This window comes from Phallusia mammillata, chromosome 7 (assembly GCF_965637545.1).
Source record: "Phallusia mammillata chromosome 7, kaPhaMamm4.hap1.1, whole genome shotgun sequence".
Taxonomy (NCBI): domain Eukaryota; kingdom Metazoa; phylum Chordata; class Ascidiacea; order Phlebobranchia; family Ascidiidae; genus Phallusia; species Phallusia mammillata.
Window position 1 is genome coordinate 7791479 of NC_137258.1, and position 21674 is coordinate 7813152.

Consider the following 21674-nt stretch of genomic DNA (forward strand, 5'->3'; position numbering starts at 1 on the left):
ATTTTTAATGTATAAAACATTTTTCGTAGGAGAAATTTCCACTAGATTTCAGTCTTTGAAACAATATCCACAACGTAAGTGGCTTGTACACCATTCAACAGTCTGCTACTAGGAACGCCTGCAAACTTTACTAATACCTCAATCTTGTATGTAAAATTAGAAAATTTGTGTACTAAAATCTCCGAAACTACCGGAGGCTTTTTTCTATGTAAATGACTGACTTTTAGCATTAGGTAAGGTCCGAAAGGTCAAACATTTTAGTCCACTATAAAAAGCTAAATATCAGCAAGCGAGTATTTATAAACGTACGTTTGCAAAGTAGGCTACATGTGGTTTCATATATATGTATGTGGCAGCGTAAATTTACATCCACTTTGTGCAAACCCGATTTCAAATTTTAAAATAACCCTGATAATCGTGTGACCACTAACCTCCGCAGATCTTTTTATGTAAGAATGAGACAAACATTTACTGCAAAACACAAACGACTTATCGGCTTAATGAGGCAACATATCCCACCAACAAGAATCGTGCAGTTTTACTATTTATACTTTAACAGTCCAGAGGTCAAGTACATGCAAAAACGGCAAATCAAATAAATTTGGGCCACGATATAATCTAAACTCGCTGTATTGAGTAGTTTTGGGGTCTGGAACATGTTTCAACCGTCAACAAATCATCCCACTCGACATGAAGCGAAAACGTGATTCCAAACAGCATCACCGCCACCGCTTGACAAACATTTGTACGTGCACTGTTCAAAATCGCCTTGAGGTGTTTTCTACCAAAAGTGAATACATCATTTTATATGCCCACTGAGCATGCTTTTCAAGAAACAACAACAACCGTGTGAATCGTGTTCAATACCTGGCAGTGTGTCGAGGAAATGTCTCCCACTAATTTGTAACCAGGATTGCAAGAAACAGTGCAGTGTGTTTCAACTTTGTTCCGAGCATCACATTTGATATTGAGTCCTGGCACCATCGCTGCGCTGGGACAGGTGGCGTTAAAATGTCTGGTCTGGGCAGCGCATATTTGCGTTGACATGTTTCTGCAAAGGTATCGTTCAGTTTAATAATTTTTCACGAACCATGAACGCTTTTCACGCCCGAACGGGTTAATAATGATTGTATATTGGGCAGGCGCCTCCGTAAAGTCAACTTTTTCAGCACGGGGTTCGAATCCTCCCGAGGAGGAATCCCGATTAGGCATTTTTAAACCTGTAAATGGGCAAACCGCCCTGAACCAACGTGCAATTTTCTGCTCAGGAAAGTCAGTGTGAAATATAGTAGTTTTAGCAACGAGCAGTAGCGCCATCTGGCGGACAACTATCTTGTGTATTTTAGGCAACGTATTTTTACCTGACTCGCGACAAAAGATCCCAGTACGTGTTTTCTAAAAGATAGTTGGAAGTCTTTGGTTTTGATGCCATTGCCCTGACTTCTTCTTTGTCAGCTTTATCAACTCCCACAGCTATTACGTTGGACAGTTGTTGCAGTTTAGGGGCGAATACTAGAAGTATATGTTTGTCATTAGTTTGACATCTAAATATATGCATAGGTACACGATGATATTCTTAGCAAAAAGATACAAGCTGGTATTTCAGTGTAAAATATTTCACCTAAAGATGACAAAGAAACTGTCCAAACGTTGTGATGTTTTTGCACTCAAAAACTGGCTGAATATAATTATATCTTTTTGCTCTGAATACAGTGGCGGGATTCGGCCGGTTCGCACCGGTTCTACAGAACCGTCTCACGAAACTTCATGAGATCAGCGAACCGGTTAGCATTACTGGTTACTGGCAATGGACTTTTTGTAGCAGAACCGGCAAAAATATGACTTTTGTGATAGAACCGGTTGACAAAAATTTGAATCCCACCACTGTCTAAATATATGCACATTCAATGAAACTATAATACAAACTTACTGGAAAAATTTGACTTGTCTTGTGATCTGCCATCAGTAACAACCACAGTTATATGAGGTACATGCATTCGTCGTCCAGACTCTTTGTTAAATTTGTGTTTTATCGCGTAACCCAAAGCTTGACCAGTTTTCGTTCCAGTTCCATTATAATAAAGCTCCGTAACCTCCTATAACATAAAATCCTTGTGTATGATCTTGTTTGTCAGCACAGAGCTGTCAATTTGACTTTTACCTGTATTAACAGATCTTTGCTCTGATATTTCTTGTAGTCCCACATATCGTTCACAACTCTGTTGTACGTCATAACAGCAACCTGTTTATTCATGTTTACAACTGTCACATTTTCATTAATGATAAAGCAATCATGCAACACTGCATTTTTCCACAAGTTTTGACCCTTACTTGGACGTGCTGAACGCCGATTTCAAATGTATCAATGATTTTCATGAGGAAGTCTTTGGTGATGGCAAAGTTTTTAGCCCCAACGCTTGATGAAGAATCGACAATGAAGAGTAGATCAAATTTGCCGCGACAAGCTAAGATTTCAAACGGTACATGCTTTTACTCAAAATTGCTGAACAGTGTCGTTTTCAATTTTGTTTCTGCAGAATCTCTAGCACACATTTCCATAAACCAATTCCACACCAGCAATGGCTAGTACCGTTGCTTTCACTGTATGTGCCCCATATAGATTGGGCTCAAAAGAGCCCAAAAATGTTAAGAGTCTTTGTAGTGTTTAGTTCAATGAAAAAATATTGCACTTTTTAACAGCTAGAACAAATTGTTATGGGTTTTTCTGACTCAGATTTCAAAACACTTCATTGCGGCCTAGCTGTTTAGTACTGACAATCTAATAATAGTAATACCTCCGCAGGTGGAAATGCTTCCTGTCCAAGTTGGCCAAGCATCAGGATAACTAGTACAGATCCGTTGCTCGCTGCCGAAAAGCGAATACCCGTGATCACATGAGGTGGTACAAACTGAACCGACGTTATTTGCTTGGCTGCATGAAAGGTTGCCATGAATTGGAGTTAGAAGTGGCTGACAACCTTAAAAAATAACCACAAATGTTGGATTGTCAACTCATATAAGTTATTAAAAAAGAATGTTATGCATCTTAATTGCCCGAATTCAAATTAGGCATATATTGTCAAAAGTACACAGTAATTGTATGTTTTTTGGTGCTTTGCCTTATTTTACAATACCTGGATTTTCGATTGTGCTCTTTATTTCTTCATGTAAGTTGCCTGTGATTGAAGATAGTTTGTCAAAACTTGAAACTTGATAAACTCGTTGGTTGTTGTCTTTTTCGCCATTGGATATTACTTGCAGCTCGTTAAGGTTGTAGTCACCAACACCGATTGAAAATATTTTGATGCCCTAAAAAACAAAAATGTTGAATCTATCAAAAATAGATTTACAACATTGTTCGGTGACGTAGTTTATTAAAGTTTAACAGGCAAGGTGACGACACGTTCAATCAAAAAAGTAAGAAAAAACGATAGTTTAAAGTTCACACAGCAATAGCAGCTTATTTGGATTGGCCAAAGCATGTGTTCTTTTAGTTTAAAGTTTGATAAAAAAAAACAGTAGTAATTATCAATTGAAATGAGTATTGGCTTAAAGTAACACACCTTTCCTCTGGCAATTTCAGACGAATAGCTGACGTCATCATCTGAAGCACCGTTTGTAAGAAGTATTAAAATTTGTTTTGCTCCTTTTCTTGACTTAGCGAAGTCTTGAAGCACAGTTTTGTTAATTGCAGCACCAATAAAAGTCGTGTAGCCCTGCAACGGGAAACGCAACGTCACCATTTGATGATCAATCACCGAATTGCGCAATTTGAAGTCGCTCAAGTAACGAAACAAACAACACCACTTGCCATAATTTTCATGTGATCTACAGCATAATCGAAGCACTGGTAATCAAGACAGGCACCGAGATGTAAGACGGTTTGGAGCATTTTCTGTCGATTGAACGGAAGGTTTTTGTAGTGGTGAGAAAATTGCACTACTCCCATCTGAACGTTTCCTATAAACACAATGCTCTTTGTTAAAATACTACAGACTTTTTTATTTACTTTTGCATGTCTAATGAAGATAACGAGTTTATAAAAAGCGTTTTTTTAACTGTTTATTAAAAGTTGTAAAAAATAATTTGGGTAACAGCAAATTTTGTACAAGTTTGTTTATTTAAGCAGCTTTACCTTTTGATGAGTTCAAACCCCTAGCCACCTGCTTGACCCATGATTTAATTGAAAGAAAACTGTTAAGTCCACTACGTTCCACCGATCCAGAACCGTCAATGAGAAATATTAGGTCGACCGGGATAGATGAAACTGCAGAAAAATATAGAAATCAATTTAAATGCACAATCGGACTATTTGTTTCTCTGATTAGTAACAGTAACACATACGAAACGCCAGCATCGCCACAAACACATGTTAGGTATACACTGGGTTGTCATCGACTGAAATAAGGACAATCGAAAAATTAAATTTCATACGAAGCGAAACAAACGTTTTTGAACAAATCTTTGCACGAGCCATGACATGTCATATGCCAACTTTTTACCAGAAACAATCTGTTACAGCAACTCCTTTGTTCATTGAAAATACTGCGTGCATCTCACGGCAGCTCAGGTCTAGGTTACTTTTACTTCAAAATAAGGACAAACTTAGAAATAAGAGCGGTATGGCAACCCTGGATATACAACTCCAAATTAAAACAATAGCTTACTGTTCTGTATCGGCCGCCATGGTGGGTTAGCAAGACCCCTTGACCACCAATCTACTGTCTTGGATTCAAGTATTCTGACAGGGGCAGCTTCATTACCACAGACAGCACAAATAGTAAGAACACAGAGGCGTAGTAAATACCAGCTCATTGACAGTCCCCTTGACTTATATGGCCTTGAGCTGCGTCACGAATCAATTAAAATCGGATCTCATCGGGTCAGTTTAGTGAAATCTTGTACACAATACCTTGTATGCTACTAAGGCAGCTGAAAACATAATATATTAATTATTTTTGCTTCACAACATAAACTTGTATTTCTTTACTTTGAGTTTACAAAGTAACGCCATTCAACGAAGTAAACCCTTGCGCCTTCCTCTTGAGATCACGTTTTAAAAATCCGCCCTATGAGGCAAACTTCCGAGACAGTTATGATTTTTTGAACCCCAAACAACAACGTCAAAATATTCTGATTTACTGACAAACGCCAACAGTACTCTGAAACCATACCTATCAATCTCAAAATAACAGTTCTAAAAATAGCATCAGCAGCAACCCTACTTCCCTATATTAACCTTATATTATTCCGGTTTGGACCGTTTTTGGTCAAAAAATATTGTGAAATCGGTAGACAGGACATTCCACTTCCTGCTGTATGGCCAGACCTATATCTCTTTTCGAATGACGTTCTCACAATGATGTAGCCTATTTTTACGTGGTCATTAGGGATGCGCACATAAGGCGTCGGTAAATGCTTAGTACAATTTATGACCAACTTAATGTGGGCTCTGCACATCACGAATCTGACTGCTTGCTTGTAGTAGCAACAGAATCACCACTCTGTCTAAATCTAGTCTTTTTGAAACTATACTGGTCAACAACTAGCAGTTTTAAAGACACTTCTATCCTTGAAACTACTGCTTTTACGCTTGATTTTTTTCCCAGTCTACAACTTGATGCGCGTTGTGATATGTCGTCACAACGGTGCTTTACTTGCCAAGTCTTGCCTGTCAGACGTAGTACATTCCAATCAATTTAGAGTTTCGAAACGAACTAACGTAAAAGCGTGGAGAGATTACGCGCTTCTGCTGCTGGGCAGACGTTATCACGCGGGTAAAAATACACTGAATCGTGCTTGAGTATCGCAGACGGACTTGTACACCGTTAAAAAAGGCCAAAAAATATATTAGATTTGGGATTTTGAAACAGATTATGTACTAACAGGAATTTTGCTTGAATATTTTTTGGGTTAATTAAAGTTGAAAGCATTCCTTTCTTTCTTGAACGCAAAACATTATAGGAATTGGTCTTGGTTGCTGCACCATAAATAAAAGTTTCAATGGCAAATCGACGTAATTGTGAAATACACCTTTGTGTCGACGTATAATGACAAAAGGAACATACACCGGTGACGCAAAAGTGCGTGAAGAGAACAGCAAGCCTTATTATCGTGCTAGGCTGGTTTGACGATTTTCCTTTGTTCGATTCGGTGGATTGTGTAAGCAAGCATTAACTTTTCGACACTAAGAGGGCGCGATAAACCTGTACAAACATCGAGAATCAATGATGTTTTTGTTACCGTGTAAAGTGCTATACTGCCGACCACAGCACTGTACATATTAAATTCTGTGTTTCCGTGCTCAGGAGACCACCACGTTCTTGCTTTAACTTACGTGCGTTTCCAGCAGCCGCCAGACAAACAAAACACAAAACAAGCTGGAAGGAGCGCACAATAGCTTTTCTTTGCCACTTTGTCGCCTACCAACAATCTTTGGAAGCATCTTTACTGTGATAAGACGTGATTAATCGACTTTGATTCAATATTGATTCGGGATTGGTCAACAATTGACTGTAGGTTGCTATAGTTGCCCAGAATTTCAGTGAATGCAAGAGCAGCCAGAGCGCAAGGTCTGAAAACGCGCTCAGGGATCAATTAAAAGTATATGAACTAATTCGAAGTACTGTCACAGTCAAAGTATACGTACTTGAAGAACACAAACGCCAGAACCACATTTTTCCCAGCCTAATCGGAGCCGCAATCTTTAACTTAAGATTGGCAGTTTGTTTTGCGCCTTGTAGGGCCTCTTGTGCTCACCGCGGCTTTTGTTATCACAGAAACTCTAGGTATTTTTAAGACTTTTAGCATAGTACATTTTCGTCTGTCAACGCCTGTTTTAGTGGGTTTGGCTAAGTTTCTTGGTACTAAGATCAACTTGAACTGTACGAGTTTCAAAATCAATTGGATTTCCAGAGTATGAACTGTGATTTGAATTGCCACAGCACGCGATGCAGAACTTGGCCGAAGCAGGGGAGAAAGCAGAGCTAGCAAACATGTCGGGAAATATTCAGCACAATAAGACTGAAGAAAAGTTCAGATCTTCAAGGGTGGATTCAACTGATCGTCTTCTTTTGGACCACGACCAGAGCTCACACCCTTTGCCACCTTTTTTAAGCAACAGCGACGGGGCCAAGTACATAAAAGAGCAAGCGAACATCAATAATGGTCCAAATCAGTCGACACAACGAAGACAGTCACACGCGGCTCCGATATTTCTAGGTGGAAGATTTCTCCACAAAACCCTTGGCAACATCAGAACTTACAGCTCGGCAACTGATGAAACTAATGAGTCGGCTCAGGACGGAGGAGTCTCAAGTCCATACGTAAGTTCAAATTACTTTCTATATCCCTCTGTCAATGAAGACAGCACCAGTGAAAACCAACAGACCAAGTCCACTTCATCACTGGACGTGCAAGGAATAGAGAAATCGGCATCTTTTAGTCAGCTAGATGAAGTTGAAGATGCGTTTGCAGAAACAACCATCGATGACTCCGCCACTCCCGGGGCGTTTCCGGGATCTTTCAAGCGGCGAAAGTCAATGTCGGTTTTTCCAAGGCCTGACACGCTACATCGTGGCAAAGCTGCCGAAACAAATGATGATTCTCAAACTATACGCCGACCCAAGAAACGAACAACTATTCAAATGGGGCAGGTAGCGCGGTTGTCCAAACGTACAGACAGCTTGATATCCCGTTCACGATCCTCGACGATAGACTCTGGTTCGTCGCTGGTCAGCAAGAAACGCGGGACGAGAAATTCGACGCTCGGAGAAGTTTCTAGAAACTCGCGCATCAGAAACAAAGCCTTTTCTCAAGCAGAAGGCGTTCATCACAGGTATAGGTAACACATGTTGACACATACGAATGAAAAACCCCACCAATGTCATATTTGTGAAAAAAGATTTGCCCGGGGTGATTATTTGAAAACGCACGTGCTGACACACACCGATGTGATGTTTCTTAGGTAATAGTGCTTTCATAGCAAATTTTGTCTAAACTTTAGCAATTTGAGTTCTATTTCGCCGGGTGAAGCAAATCGTAGGCAACACGATTGCACTAAAAAATTCACCAAGCGGAAATACCTAAGTAACGTTAAAAAGCGGTAAAATTTACAAAGGTTGTGTCATTTTGTAGGTTCCTTCAAAGTCGTCTTCGCGTCGGATACATTTCGCATGAGTTTCTTCGCGAGTTGCGACGAATGAACAGAAAATCACATCCAAGAATCAGCAGAGTGAAAATTCTTACCGTAGGGTTATATTTGTTTCTAAAATACTTTTTACAAACTAAAAACATTCCCTTTTATTTAGCCGTACGAAAAATTCCGAAGAATAGCCCAGATTATACGCTTGCTGCTGCGATGCCTGGATAACTACAGGAAGATTTCTGTGGTGTCTCATGTCAGTCAGATGTCGTTCGCCATGCTTTCAAGCGATATGGTGACAACTAGAACGTACCGCGAAGGTCTTACCTTTGATCCAAACGACTACAGGGCTGTTACTGAAGTAAGTAAAATTAGTCCAAAAATTGCTTTAAAATGTGGCAAACATTTTAAATTGAAAGGAATAAATCGATAAACATTTTGTTTTCAGGGTCCTTTGAATGACGAAGTAAAGTACATTTTGACCATTGTACCACACCAAAGGACGGACAAACAAATCGAATATGTAAACAAACAAATAATGATTTTCATTACGCTGACACCACAAAATGATTGATCTCTTTTGTTAAACAGGCATTGAAAAGGTTACGCGCTTGTGTGGAGGAATTTGCCGAATTTCCGTTAAGAATGCAAGAAGCATTGATCCGGGTAGCCTGGCTTGACGAGTAAGTATTTAGGACAGTGGTTCTTAACCTTTTTGGTGTATACATCAATAGCTTCTTACTACAGTCAATCGCCAATGTCGAGTTGCCTTTTGTTATTTCGTGACTAAAAAAACAGATTTATAACTTTATTAGAGTAGAACTTAAAACAACAATTCAGGCACCATTGACTTACACAATTACCCTCGGTATGCATATGATTTCCCATTGGTGGGAAATTTCCCACCGATTAAGAACCACTGAGTTGGGGTATTGCTTTGCTTTGGCTGTAGCCTCAACGTAGCAAGTTGTTCGTTTTAGATTTGAACCAAAGCGCATTGTAATCCGCCAAGGTCACAAGGCCGAAACATTCTACTTCATAGTTTCGGGCACAGCTCTTGTGACGAGGAATAGGATCAGTCATTCTGGGAAAGGATATGTTGAAACGGTTTGTAGTATTTACTATGATATATATATTCCGTGACAATGTAAGGTAAAAAATATTTCATAGGGTAAGCATAGCAATCGTTTGAAACAAAAACCGCTGAGGGTGTGAAGCTCTATAATTTAGGCAGGATGTCCATTTAATTTCTGCAGTTTTTTGCCTTTATAGACTCGTTTGCATTTATTTATAAAATACAACATTGAAGTTAGTTGCTTTTGATTTTTTCTATGTGTTTATCTTTTATTGCTGGCCTAAGTCTAATGATCCATCGACATTACCATGCAGGTAAACATATTAAAACGAGGAAAAAGCTTCGGTGAACTCGCAATTATGCGCCACGAGCAAAGAACCGACAACGTAGTTTGTCAAACTCATCTCACATTGCTAACTGCCAGTCGAAAAGACTTCGTTGAGATTTTTATGCATAGGTAAGTTTCCTGAACTGCCACACCAAAAGCAACCTCTAGGACAAAACTTTTTGTTTTTGATCAGAATGGATGGCGGTGAGCCTGAGTTTATGACCTTTTTACGCACACTGCCCGAGTTCAAAGGTTATCCTCTTTATAAGTTGCCACGGAACAAGCCAAAGATCTGCGCCTTCACGTACTTTCGTGTCGGTGTGGTGATTTGCCCAAACAGCAATGACAGCGATGTTATTGTCATCGTAAAATCGGTCAGTACGTTCATCAAGCTAATATGATATTGTGGTTGATATTGCATTGTTTTGCTAAGTGTCGGTTAAATGTTTTAGCTTGTGCCGCCATTGCAACTTAAATTATATTACATATTGTTATTGAAGGGATTCTGTCGGGTGGTGAAGTGTCTTCGTGCCACTCGCCCAAATATACACGGTCTCGGAGCTGCACGCAGTGACCTGAATTACGAAAAAACTCTTGACAAAGCATCAGCAGGTTAGTACCAAGTTGTATGATTAGATTTGAATTGGGAATGAAAATAGGTCTATGATTAAATATACAACCATTTCCAACTACTTGGTTGATCTTGATTTTAGTTGATTTAGTTCTTAATTTGTTTCAACAGTCAAACTCTTAATAATTCATGCAGAAAAATATGGGTCGCGGTTTGGTGTGGAAAAACCCATCGTTCTGACTTCTCCAACATCACCTGTGTCGTTGTTAACCGGCCCCAAACTCCCATCACTGATGAGGCGACTTACTTTGCCAATGGTGAAGTAAGTACACGCAATTTTAATGTGAAATAAGGAGGGGACTTTAAAAATTGTTTTTCTTTAAAAGAAAATACTCCAGCGATTCAGAATCACTTCGTCGAATCGCAGCACCCGAAACTTTTGGTAAATATCTTTGTAGCCCTGCAATTACAACATTGATACATTTTACTTCTGTACAATTTAATTTTTTTTTAGATTCCGGTAAAAAACTAGATGAGCACAAATTCTCCATTAATAACAGTTACCGAAAGTGGCAGGTTGATCACCCAATATCACGGGAAACTTTCGCTCTTCTGATGACAGGACGCGAAGTAGAAGTAAATGGGCCAGAGGATGAAGAAAAACAGGAAGAAAACGAAGAAGAGTTTGATAACTTTGATGTACACGAACGCAATTTTGATTACTTTTGTCAGCAGCAAATGTACGCCGAAGAAGTAAAGGAAGGTAAATAGAACAAAAACATTTGACTCTGAAGTGACTCACTGTGAATGTAAGAATTATAACATACCAGAACAAAATGTAAAACTTTGCACAAGTTTGGTTACGTATATTTTTAAATTAAAATCATTTAGCTAACGTGTTCAGAGCAAATATATTTCGCTTATGAAAGCATATTCAGTTTTCTATTTAAATACAACCAATCTTATCTAAATTCAAATAAACTTTAAGCAATTAGTGTTTCCAAACCAATCTTATAACTAAAGTGGACAAATCGACTATGCTTCAAAAATTTCGGAAACGTGAAGCTTTGATACATCACTATAGTAACTTATAGTATATAGAAACTATAAAGAAACTTAAAATAAAATTTTGCCAACAGATGAGAATGATGAGCGACGCGGCTCGACTCACAGCAATTTTCGCACCCAGATTTTGAAACGCAACCGGGCGAGCTTGGTAGATGCGTGGGCGTGGAAGCAACGAAAGAAGGTTGGACTTTACATAAGCTTGATGTGATTGTGATATATCGTGTAACTGTTGTATGTTTTCACTAGGCATCATCAACTTTTTCAAATCTCCCAACACTAAACGAAAACGTATTACCACGACCTTCATTCGTTAAAAACAGCAATAATGAAGAAACAGACAACAAACCAACATATATCCATGTTCAAACGCTAGGCGAAAAAGATGTGTTTGTATGTTTAACTTTAAACCGTGTGTAGTTGGATTTTTCAAAACCTGATTTTAAATTTGGGCAATTTATAAGGGTCTATTGCCGATTCTTTTTGACAAGTCGGAAGGAGCAACGTCGGTTTCTCTCATCTCCGAAGGTGCTGAATGTATTTTAATCAACAAAGAGTTCTTTTTAAAACACTTCGACGATGAGTTACGAGAATCACTGATTCGAAAGGTTTGTGTCTACTTTCCTGCGTTTAAAACTAAACCAGGAGCGCTAACCTTTCTTTTGGGTATTGTAATGATGCTGAATCAAAACAGTCAGGAGAAGGGGTTTAAGAACTAGTTGGTTTCTTTAAAGCAGTGGTTTTAACCTGTGGGTCGCGACCCTATAGTGTCGTTTTCCACTTTCCTTGGGTGGCGAAAGTCTTTGATAAACAATAAAGAATTCAAAAATATTTTTCGGAAGTAAAAAATAAAAAACATTTAGCAAGCTAACACTCTTTTTCATTCACCAAATTGAGAGTTTGCTCTATTAATACGAAAAAAGATAATTTTAGAAAGGCGTCGCAAATTACATTTAGTTGCTAAAAGCGGTCGCGTGTTAAAAAAGGTTGAGAACCACTGCCTTAAAGGGTTGCCGACAAAACAAGGTGCAAGAACCCATGTATACCAAACCAAATAAACTGTCATTTCAGGTTCGTCCTTATCCAACAGAGGAGAGTCTACAGATGAGCATGCAAGATCAGGCAAACTGGGACGCTTACAAGTTCATGACCGTTCACGCCCATGTAACTCAGAAAATCAAGTCAAAGCACGTAGTGGCACCTAAAGCTCTCACAGTTCCTGTGCGTGCTCCCAACTACAAATATTTGTTCTCGTAGAGTTTGTGCTGCCGAACAAAAACGAATTCCGTATCGTGCCGCGACTTGTTTATTTTTGAAAATACTTTGGATTGTTGAAAATTGGTTAAGTCTTCTAGGAGGATTAAACCTGGTGTTCATGTGTGAATAACGGACACAGTTTGCCAAAAAACTTGTCGACGGAACGTAGTTACTCTCTTAAAACGCACATACACAGGCCTTTGCATAACACAAGTGCCGAATCTGTTGTTTCTAGTTTGAAATAAAGAACTTTTATATATTTTAGTAGAGCTAGGATTATTTTCAGTAAACAGATTGCCACTTTGAAATATGGCACGGTTTTTAGCGTCCGACCTATAGTAAGGTAAAAAGGTAAGCAGCAATATCAACCAAACAAAAAGTGCTAAAAAAACATACAAAAACAATATCTTATAAAATAATGCAAATGCTGTCACAATTTCATTTAACTACGTCGTCTTCCTGGAACAAAATATAAAAGAAAGTGAGTCAATCGCAACTTAGATCACAGGTTTTCAACCGGAATACATTTTTTACCTATACAAAGGGTAACTTTAACATGCGTTTATCTGGAGTGGGTTATGCAGCAAATTCATACAAAACAGTTTTTGAAAGAAGCTGAAATTGTTTTATTGTGTGTTTTAATACACTTGAGGTTATATTTTATCTTCTAAGTCTGCCATGGAACAAGCAAGAGAAAAAACTATTGCATTTCATGACGAGATTTCAATTCTACACCATCTTGGAACGTATTTGATCGTGCTTTTGCAACGTGATGCAGCCGTGGTGGGAAATTCCACATGGAACGTTGCACTCGGATCGAATAACGTTGGTCTCGGGATCTAGATAGCTGACGTTTGAAATAGCTTTGCCTGACTCGTCCCGTCCACCGACGATGAAAATCTGCCGAGTCCAAATAACGTTGACATGTTTTAGGATACTTCCTGCTTGTTAACAGGCAATAACAGTTTGGAAAAATGCTGACGTTGCGAGAGACCCACACAGGGGAAACTGTGTGGCGCAAATGATGTTTTTGTCACTTACACAATGGTTAATAGCAGATGTAAGGCGGTCGGGCTTTAAGGGCTTGGTTCGGGCTTAGGTTTAAATAAAACGGGTTAGATTAGGGCCTAACTTTTTGTGCCCCATTTTTACAAATTTCCAGACCCAATTTGAGCGTTGATTGTTTTAAATCTGGTTTAGGCCGGGTTTCTGGCTTGTAATTTCAAGTTTGGGCCAGCTTACAACTATGTAGCTCCCACTGAATAAGAAAATACTGTTTACGTTACAAATTTAACAGTACATTACTGTTGTCATATCCACGAAACATGCAACTTGTTTAAACAATCTTTTCAAAGGTTTCATACAAAAAAAGTTTTTTTTTGCCAGATCAACGGTTTCCTACCAATCGAAATATAACATGAAACGAAAAATGTTTTCCAAGGCCCATTTCAGATGCACAAATTTACCACACGACATTACCTTGTCGCTACATAACGTCACTCCACAGCTTGCTCTCTCGGACAGCAATTGATCGCCCACTCTTTCCCACACTTCAGTGGTAGTGTCGAATTTTAACACGTTTCTTAATGTCCCACCAACCACGTAGATCGAGGATCGATGTGAAATGGCGTTGATGCATTTTGCGGCTTCGGGCATCGGTTTTGAGGTTCTCCATAAGTCGTAAGAAGGATCGTATACCTAAGTATTTAATTTCAGGGATTTTATGTTTAGAGCAGGGTTGGGCGACCAAAAGTTCAGGGATTTAATGTTTAGAGCAGGGTTAGGCGACCTTTATCAGTGCGGGGCCAACTACAATTACCATGGATTAGATCGCGGGTCACACCTTTACATAACACAATGTGATTCTACTTTGTTGCATACCATATATGCCTATATTGATTTACAAAGAAAAGTTCGCATTTGTTTCTATATTGTCAGGTTGCAAAAAAGCCACCAGTTGCATTAATCTGCTCAAAAATACGTAGTAATTGGACTTGTCTGGAAATACATTTGAAATCCAAGCGTCTCTGCAAACCGAGCAAACCGAATCGATGGCCGCAGGCTGTACACCCCTGGTTTAAAGTGTAAAAAAATCGTAGACAAAAATGAAAGCTTTTTTCCATAGAAATAAGTCCAACATATCTTAGTGCATGTGTGATTGTAAAATTTCTTTCTGGACTTGGTGTATTGTTAAAAAAAGAAATTGCCACCTGCACTTTCTCCGATGATATCCGCACACTGGGACCTCCCCCGATGACGTAAATCATCTTGTTGCATTCGCATACAGCGGCTGAACTCACTCCTTCTCGCATTTGTCGTTTCTCGTGCCATCGGTTTTCCCTGCTCGTCAAATTTGAGATTCAGTGTAATAAAGTATTATTACTTGATTGTATTGTAATTAAGCGAACCTTTCGTCGTATTTCTCCAGGCTATCAACCCGCAGTAACCCATCGTAACCTCCAACCACGTAGACCTCGCCACAGCACGTGACCATGCGATGTCGCCACCGACCTGTGTTTAAATTTCCCAGTTCGACCCACTGACGAAGAGAGGTTATAAACATCCAAGCTTCCTGAAACACGTCACAAGATTAGTTTACTTATTCTTTCATTCTCTTTTGTATTTTGTCTTTTATTCTTTTTTGTATTTTAAACTGGTCATCTCATGATTATAGTCAGGGTTGCCATCGACTTGAAACCAAAAATAAGGACAACCGAAAATTTGCTTTTATACGAGCCATGACATAATATTTGCAATATTTTGGCCAGAAACAATCTGTTCCAGCAACTCGTTGTTCGTAGAAAATACTAAGTGCATCTCACGACAGCTCAGGTGTAGGTTTACTTTTTCCTGTAGCAGGGATTTGACTATAGTAATTGTTGAAAATAAGACAAAATAAGGACATTTCTTAGAAATAAGGACAATGAATTTTCCTAAGACACACCCCTTTAAAATAAGGACAAATCTTAAAAATAAGGACGGTATGGCAACCATGATTATAGTCGTGCTATCTACTTTATTAGCTTTAGACAGAAACTTCGTGTTTTAATTTAAGCAATAATAAAAATGACATTGGCGTAGACAGGGGTCATGGTCATGCCATCAAAGTGGTCATTTTCGTACCCATAACATGTTTTAAAACAACTTGTACATCACCAAGTCGCAACATTTTTGCCCATACCAAAATTTGTCCCCTTGTCCGAATTTTGTTCTAGTAACGACACTGGTATAAGACTATAGTACCTTTCGACTTTCTTTGCCACCACTAACTAGAATGTTGTCCTTCCAGGCAACACATCCAAACTCGGCCCATTTTGAGCGATCTTGTGACGGGGCATTTGAATCATTGCTTGCTTTTGAAATAGCGCGAGTTGAGTTTTTGCTCGATGGCAGATGACAGAGGGTAGCACGGGTCTTGTGCTGAAAGTCCAGAACCGACACCTCGCCGATAAAACGGTCCTCCTTGTCGCAGCCCCCAACAGTGACGAACACCTACATAGGAAACAAGTGTCAGGCATGTTGTGTTGAGTACACAGCTAACACATTAGAGGCTTTATGACAATTTGCGTTGGTTTTTAATAAACAGCAAGAAGATTGTCATGACATATTACAACGTTAGCAGTTCATTTTTGTCTGTTTTTAAGCCATACAAAACTATCCGTGTAGATGCTTTTTTACTATTCAGTGTAGATGCTTTTTTAGCGAAATATATTTGTTTTTTAAAAGATTGTCAACTGATTTCAGCCTGGAAATAAAGATTTCCCACACTTGTGATATATATAATATGAAAGGTGGAAATCGTTGCAACAATGGCAATAGAACAGGGAATGATTCCCAGAATCAATTTATCAGGATTTAGATGACTGATGGTCACATTCCTTAAATGGTATGCGCAAGTTCTCAGTTTCGTTGGCAACAAATACCCGGAAGCGAGATTAAGTTTAGTTAAGAGTCATCGAAACGAAAACCCTGTGTGCTAACCTGGTGCACCAAGGCGCTTTGCCGAGGAACAATGCGAGTTCCTTCTGTGACGTCGCCGATTGTTCGGTAGCGCCGAGCTTCCATGAGCAAGTCAAACACATCTTCATTGTTTCTGATCAGTTCGTGAGTTTCAATATGCAGGACAAAATAACGAGGGTCGATTAATGGAAATTTCACCTGCGAAAAGAAATGAGTTAAAATAGTAAAGGCTGCAAAATTCGTGAGGGTAAAGATAAGGGGCTGCGCAATTTCCTATAGCTGAATAAGTAAAATGTACGGATATAATTTGATAAAAGCAATTTTATAACACCTGTTAAAATTAAGACTTACGCTATACATCATTTTGCAAACAAGCACCTAACGCACATATATCTACAAATAAACACTCGATAATCATTAAAAATTTTACGGTTTTAGTGAGATTTCTTCTGAAACTTACGTGCTGCAGCAGAGTTTTAAGATGTTTCTTTCTAGTTTCTGGGGAATATTCGCACCAACTTATCACGAGCTCGAATACTTGTTCCTCGTGATGAATCATGAGATCGTTGCGACTCACCAAAGATTCGAGCAACTCGCTCGAAAGAACAACATAGTCGGATTTCTGTTGTATACAAAGTGCATTTTACAACCGAACCAACATAAGCGTTACATAGGCAATAGCACGGATGCATTGCAAGCAGACAGGGTTGAAATATTAGTGGATTAATGGAAAATGACAAGTGACAGGTAATTCGAAACACATTAGTCGAATGCTATTGCTTTTGGCATACATTTTCCTGCAATATTTGCATTGTATTTTAAGGGAAAGGATGACAAGTGGTAATTGGGAGATTTCGTTTTTGGAATGTTCACTTACGCATTTGAGTTGATCAAAACTGGTCACACATTTGAGTCGAGCCATCACAAGGAGATTATGCAGGTTGTGCGTGTGAGCCAACTCCATGATACCAGGGGCGTTTTCCACAGCAAGCTCGCTCACGAAGTAGTTCGAACAAGCCTCTAAAACACGATTAAACTGAAAAACAAGAGTAGATATATAGGTTCCCACTTATATCCAAAAACCATTCTATTACAAAGCGGATGGCCCTACCTGAAGAAGGCTGGCAGCTTCAAGGACATTCTGCACATTTTCGCGACTGATTTCCAAATACGACGTGTAGGCGTATCGAATGAGAATTTTCATGACTTCCGAAGAGACGCCATTGATGGCTACCGACGGTTGATTTTTCTCTCGGTAGTCATTGCAAAACATTGCCCTGAAAGAATCAACCACGGTTTAAAATACATTAGGTTGAATGAGGTACCTTAGAAGTTTAAAAATTTTACTTGCTATGTAAATATAAGTTGTCAGAAACAAAGTTTACACGTACATTTTCTCCATTAGATAGTGCAATACGTTTTGCTCATTTCAGTAATTAATTATCCAAGTTTGGACAAGTTGGATAAAAAATACAAGTACAATTTTTCTTGGATATGTAAATACATTTTGCTTATTTCTGTAATTATTATTGAACATCTGAAAAATCTGACACTTGCCTAAAATATTTACTACTAGCGGCCAGAATCATTCTGTGGCATAGAAATCGGTGTTCCCCTACTTCCAAGGTGACGTCAGTAAATTGTCCATCGAGCGCCAATTCGCGAATCGAATCCTGAAAACACATCATATGACCCTTGTCAGATTTTGAGTTGCACATCAATGAGTTTAGCCCTAAAAGACTTCACAACGATCACACGATGCTATAAAAAGCTAATTTAGAATAGTTTTTCCTCCGACGGTAAAGTTTTACAAATTATTCGTTTTTAGGTTCTTAAACTAAAAAGTAAGTAATTTATTGTATGAATTTACTCCAGTTGAACAAAAAATGTACTGAATATGCGTCTTGATGGACGAAACGTTGGTTCATTATTTTCTATAACATGTCAAATGAGTATCTTTGTTTTCTATAACATGTCAAATGAGTATCTTTGTTATTTGTTTCGAATTGTGCGTTTTCGTCACATGTACAAAACCTGTCTATATTCAACAATAATACCTGCATCATAGACGGAAAATAGGGATCAGAATATTGAAAAGAAGAAGACGAGTTTTGCTGGGATGTGACATCGTTAGATTGACCCGCAAGAGCAATGGACGACCGACGATCGCCTAATCAATCACAGTGTAAAAGTTGAAATAAATGAATCAGCAAAGGAGCTTTTGTGATAAGATGAGATATAAAGGGTAACACCGTGCGAACGGAAATTGGGTCTATAGATGATTTGCGTAAATTATAATAAAGTGATCCGGGGATTAAAATCTTTAGCATGTTAACACGAAGCACACGACTTGCAAAGTTATATACCGTCACAGCACGAAACAATAACATGCTTAGAGATACGCTCTTTAATTACATGTACATACCAGCAGCCCGACCAGAATCGGTCTCCGCTATTCCAGGGATACCTTGAGATGGAGACAGACAGGGCGCCATGTTGTTGGGCAACATGGAAAGCAAATTCACATTAGGTTTTTCGAAAAGTTCACTCATGGTGATATACACTCTTTTGTCATCGTCGGGTTTTACGTCAGTTGGGCAATAATGCTCACTATAAGATCCATCTGCAGTCGCATCTGGAATATCTTCCTGCTGGGTAAAAGCGTATTGTTTCGCAGTAGCTGCAGCAGAAGCTGTGGGACTATCGTCTTTCTTATCCGTAGTTGCGTTGACGTTTTCAATGTCTTTGTTAGCTCTCTCGTGCAGACATTCGCGGTCTGACTGCAAATTCAAGCGTAATTCGGCTGTATGACTTTCCGTGACATTTGATGATAAGGTAAGCGCGGAACTTGACGCCATCTCCTTCGGACTACTGCTGCTGCTCGCGTTGTTAACGCTGGAGGTGCTGCCATGCTCCTCCGAGTTGGAGTAGGTCTTCCTTAGCGTCCTTTTCAGTTTTTTTAAATGCGAACTAACCTTTTCGGTGGAGCAGTGCGGAGATTTCTTTGACTTGTGGGCGGATTTCTCCAGCGTGTAGCATTTGGCGTGTTTGTTTTCTATTACAACACCACCGGCGCCCCATTCCCCAAGATCAGCGGCACCAGACCTTGCATTCTCATGGCCCGGCTCAAACACCTCTTCTCCGTCGGATTGACTACCAGACGCCATGGACTACGATCCCAACTTTGCCACCAATGCTACAACGGACCCTAAGAAAATTGTACCAAAAATTCAGATGTTTGAGTAGTTGAATCACAAGGGCCTCTTTCGCAAACTGCTGCTACTTGTCTAAAGGTCTACAGTGGAAGCGTTTCTAATGAATCTACACACGCAAGAATGCTAACAAAATGACAAACTATGCACAAAGAGAAACTTCTTCAGCATTTTTCATATAGACAGCTTTCTATTGTTTCAAGAGCCTCAGCTAAACGCACCAGCTTATTATTCATAAACTGCATCTCAGGCCTTATAATAAATAGAGAACCAATTTTCTTCTTGCTTTAATTCACAATAAGGTGTTGAATTTTCATATCCTGGTCTGCGTTACGGGCTCGACCTGCAGTAGCATGTGCCAGTCGTTTGTGCTGCACCAGGCTGATGACGAGGGCAATGTTGCAGCAGGAAGCCTACGTTTCCCGTACGTAACACAACAGCAGCAGTTGTGTCATCAGGGGCAGGCCGACTGCACGAAGTGGTACCATGCCAGACATAAGCGAGACGAAATTTCCAATTATAAATTTGTCTGTCTAAGTCAGAATTTTAATTCCAGTATTAATCTCATAGGGTTTGTATTTTAAAGAAACTCAAATGTCTGAAATTCTCAGCGTGCAGACAGACAATAACTACGGCGATAAATTAAAATATTGTATCTTAAACATGACAAAACCTCGTGAAGTTTCTGTTTTAAATGCTGCATCTTCAGTCAACGTTCCCAAACAAGCTCTCTTGGTACCTTCGTTTACTTCCTTCAACTACACACAGAATTCTTCACCTCTGATGCTATTTCTCGGTACTGCGCAGTTCATTACATCCACATTACCAGGCTAGCTACAAGATCGACCTAATTGTTTCACCAAACATAGACGGCTCTTTTGCGAGCTTGTCATGGTGATAATGATGATTACCGACTGCAGTCACACGCCAGATATCATATTTCAAATGCGGATGGCAGCGGCGGGAACACAACGTGAACTAGCTGTGCCACCAACATAGGCTCTAGCTTTAAACTGCTAGTTTAAGATAGATTTTCTAACAAGTACATTATCGTCATTCGCAGAGGAATGTTCTCAACTTTCCGCGTGTATCAATCGCAAAATCACAAGTAGAGCGCTGCGCGCCACACTTGGTGGGTAAACTTTAATATTATCGGGCGTAACTCCAGTGGACTGCATTGCACGTATTTGTATGTTAACAATTGTGAAAGTTTCGGGAGGATTGACAACTGTCACGCGCTGGCCAGTGGCCTGTTGCCGCTGCAGGCTGGCAAGTCACGTTCTACGCAAACAGCGGCACTCAGCCAAGCATCAATGGAAGGAAACGACAGTTGGCGCTTCGGAGAAACCCAACGCAAGTCCGGGCTTTCTACCCTACTATGCTGCGAGTTTACAATAGCTACCTTGTCGAGGCTAGTTTTTGTCGCACCGTTTCAGGTGAAATACACGCAACACGGTGATTAACGTGCAATTTGATTGGTGGTAACATAAACTCTTCCGATGCAACCAGAGTCCTATCCTGTATAGTGCAGCACCGCGGTTAGGGGCGTGCATGGACTACTGTTCGAACTTCGCGCTGTTTCACCGACAGATTTCCACGCATTGTAAAAGTAAGACCCAACCTGTGGTCCAAATAACGCTAGAGAAAACCAGAAATTACCATCCAAGACTGGGTTGGGTTTGAATTTGTGTAAAGCAGTGCTTCCTAACCTGGAATTCGCGCCCCCTATAGTAGGCCTAGGGTATGTTTGCTAGGTGCCCGTGAAGGCAAACAAGTTCTAGTTTCCGAAGAGAGCTTTAGGTAAACTTCACGCAGGGATCTATCACACTAATATATTTTTTCGGTGCTACCTAAAGGTTGGAAACCACTGGTAATCCTATTCTTGGCGTATACTGTAACCTTTACAAGTCTTGGTGTAAGCAGTAAGCAATGAGTTTCCGAAGATTGTAGCAAAAACAGCGCTATTAAAGTTTTGTTTGAAAGGCAATTCGGTCCAGAAAACTAAACTGTCCGTGTAGCTTCATAGTGACCTGTATGCATAAATCTCTTTATAAGTGATCCCA

The 21674-nt window shown here is 39.6% G+C and overlaps 3 protein-coding genes across 3 annotated transcripts; 1 reads left to right on the forward strand and 2 right to left on the reverse strand.

Moving 5' to 3' along the window:
- Positions 1–431: 431 nt before the first annotated feature.
- LOC145237497 (matrilin-1-like) lies at positions 432–4934 on the reverse strand. Its single transcript, XM_080100382.1, has 12 exons — positions 4668–4934; positions 4136–4267; positions 3812–3960; positions 3564–3716; positions 3135–3309; positions 2796–2978; positions 2332–2465; positions 2162–2242; positions 1931–2096; positions 1362–1512; positions 868–1051; positions 432–781 (listed from the first exon to the last, which is right to left on the reverse strand). Exons 1-12 carry the CDS (start codon positions 4813–4815, stop codon positions 677–679), a joined length of 1761 nt encoding a protein of 586 aa, XP_079956508.1. The 5' UTR covers positions 4816–4934; the 3' UTR covers positions 432–676.
- Positions 4935–5920: 986 nt separating this feature from the next.
- Positions 5921–12703, forward strand: LOC145237278 (uncharacterized). Its single transcript, XM_080100080.1, has 16 exons — positions 5921–7837; positions 8137–8248; positions 8310–8504; positions 8592–8666; positions 8735–8826; positions 9124–9250; positions 9533–9675; positions 9740–9920; positions 10047–10158; positions 10313–10439; positions 10504–10559; positions 10632–10880; positions 11257–11366; positions 11432–11575; positions 11647–11790; positions 12254–12703. Exons 1-16 carry the CDS (start codon positions 6951–6953, stop codon positions 12437–12439), a joined length of 2940 nt encoding a protein of 979 aa, XP_079956206.1. The 5' UTR covers positions 5921–6950; the 3' UTR covers positions 12440–12703.
- LOC145237279 (kelch-like protein 6) lies at positions 12471–21600 on the reverse strand. The gene is made up of 12 exons (XM_080100081.1): positions 18825–21600; positions 18457–18569; positions 17957–18072; positions 17511–17676; positions 17277–17435; positions 16860–17021; positions 16421–16597; positions 15683–15931; positions 14848–15011; positions 14650–14779; positions 13919–14137; positions 12471–13339 (listed from the first exon to the last, which is right to left on the reverse strand). The coding sequence occupies exons 1-12, from the start codon at positions 19564–19566 to the stop codon at positions 13169–13171; spliced, it is 2568 nt and encodes an 855-aa protein (XP_079956207.1). The 5' UTR covers positions 19567–21600; the 3' UTR covers positions 12471–13168.
- Positions 21601–21674: the final 74 nt, after the last annotated feature.